At 34.2% G+C, this 1988-nt stretch overlaps 1 protein-coding gene across 1 annotated transcript; it reads right to left on the reverse strand.

Moving 5' to 3' along the window:
• Positions 1-206: 206 nt before the first annotated feature.
• On the reverse strand, positions 207-1290 carry LOC126591544 (uncharacterized). Its single transcript, XM_050257260.1, has 4 exons — positions 1024-1290; positions 854-886; positions 584-764; positions 207-492 (listed from the first exon to the last, which is right to left on the reverse strand). Exons 2-4 carry the CDS (start codon positions 859-861, stop codon positions 367-369), a joined length of 315 nt encoding a protein of 104 aa, XP_050113217.1. The 5' UTR covers positions 862-886; positions 1024-1290; the 3' UTR covers positions 207-366.
• Positions 1291-1988: the final 698 nt, after the last annotated feature.

A 1988-nucleotide genomic window follows, 5' to 3' on the forward strand; every position in this document is an offset into this window, starting at 1 on the left:
TTAATTATTTATAGGATAAATATTTAAGATATTAATTAATACTTTAAATATTTATTCTATAAATAATTAATACTTGAAATATTATTCTATAAATAATTAATGCCTTAAATATTTAGTCTATATATAATTAATTACTTAATCCATACAATTATTTTTAGCATAAGTACGATATTCATTGAAGATTGTAAACACATATAAACCAAGGATAGGGGGGCTTACATTAGGTTCCAATAAAAAAACCAATAGGAATTGAAACCTAATTAAGTCCAAATACATAATTGAAACATAATTAGGTCCGAATACATAACATATAAAAAAAACAACTTAAATTTAAATATTGTCATACAAAACATAAATTTAAAACTACTATTTGGATGATCCTGGTCCATTCCACAAGACTTCATAATGCCATCGATTGTAACCTCCCTCCAACGCATTATCCATCAACTTCATCAACTGTTCGTTCATATCATCATCAAGAGTATAATTACACTGTTACACATATGTGCAAATAATTAATATCAACATATAACTAAAGATTTCACAAACTTAATTATTAATCCATCAAGAATAATATACTTACTAATACTTCATCCATCACAACCTTCTTCACATTCCCAGGCACATCTTCCCAAGAACGCCACTCAGCAGTGGGACAATTATTCTCCATGGCTACAACGATCGCATGCACAAACTCAAAATGATCCCTTAAATCATGTTGGTTGGCATTGCGTACACTCTCACCCTTGTTCTTATCCGCCATCCTAGCACGAACATAATTTTGAAGAATAAGGATAATAGAATTGTGATGAATCAGGATAGAAGAAACGAATATTTATAGGTAGGTTAGGACCTTTGCATGACGAAGACTTTGTTGCGCAAACACCTGTATTAAATGCTGTATTAATTCCTCGGATTCACTTGTAGAAAATGGTCAAAATTGACAGGAACTTGCGCGACGAACTATTGGTCGTGCAAATTCTTTATTTTGTTGCGCAAGTTTTTCACGCCAAACAAAATTACCTCGCATTTTCTTGCTCACTTCTTGCGACACCAAGGATTATTCGTCACGCGAAGTGTTCTTGCGCAACGAAACTCTTCGTTGCGCAATTTTTTTTCCTCCTCTATTTTCTATTTTGCGTGATGAAATGTATTTTTCGTCGCGCAAGTACACCTTGCGTGGTGAAATATTGTTCGTTGCGCAAAATATCATCGTCCAAGCTGTTTTTTTCTATTAGTGTCAAAAAAGCCTTTGAGTGCCCCACACAAAGGATTCTTAATGGCTTCTGGTTTCTGTCCAATAACCATGATTAAGTGTTATTCTCTCTCTCTCTCTCTCTCTCTCTCTCTCTCTCTTCAAGGGAATCAAATATATATATGGAAGTATTTGTGGCCTCAAAAGGAGTAAAAAGCTCCACTGTCCTGGGTCACCAATTCACGTTCGCTTGTGGGAACAACTTTTGGCTGTGAAAGATAGTGCCCTTTTTTGTCATTTGATAAGAGAACAATTTAAACGAAACAATTATATTGTCGTTGTAGTTTCATATGTATCGATCAAACATGCGCGACATTATATAGGAGAAAAAAAAACTTATACATATTGTTGAATATATTGTTAGCACGAGGTACCACGTTGATGGTGTACTCGTTGTAAGTTCCTTATATGGGGTGAAATATGAAGTGGCTACTAGGGAGAGTATATGTCATGGCTTGTATTCTAATTATTAATGTATATTTGACGGCAAGTGGGTTTTGTCCAAATGTTCAATCCGAGTAGTTGAGGAGCATAATTAAGCTGGTTTTCCTTGAATAGTAATTTTATTTGCCTTTCAAAGTGCTTGAATGTCTACCATTTGAGTGGAGGAGATCAAAATGTTTGAATTTCTCACCTACAATGTAACTGTACATGTGGAAGTGATGGCAGGGTGTCATGCATAAGCTACATATATAAGGCAACTAAGCCTACTAAGGAAGAAAATACCAATTAT

This window comes from Malus sylvestris, chromosome 11 (genome assembly GCF_916048215.2).
Source record: "Malus sylvestris chromosome 11, drMalSylv7.2, whole genome shotgun sequence".
Lineage (NCBI taxonomy): Eukaryota > Viridiplantae > Streptophyta > Magnoliopsida > Rosales > Rosaceae > Malus > Malus sylvestris.

Excerpts from the sequence above, each read along its gene's own strand:
- LOC126591544 (XM_050257260.1), bottom strand. Across the intron at positions 493-583 it reads TTGTGATGGATGAAGTATTA|TGTAATTATACTCTTGATGA; the intron begins GTAAGTATATTA and ends TATGTGTAACAG.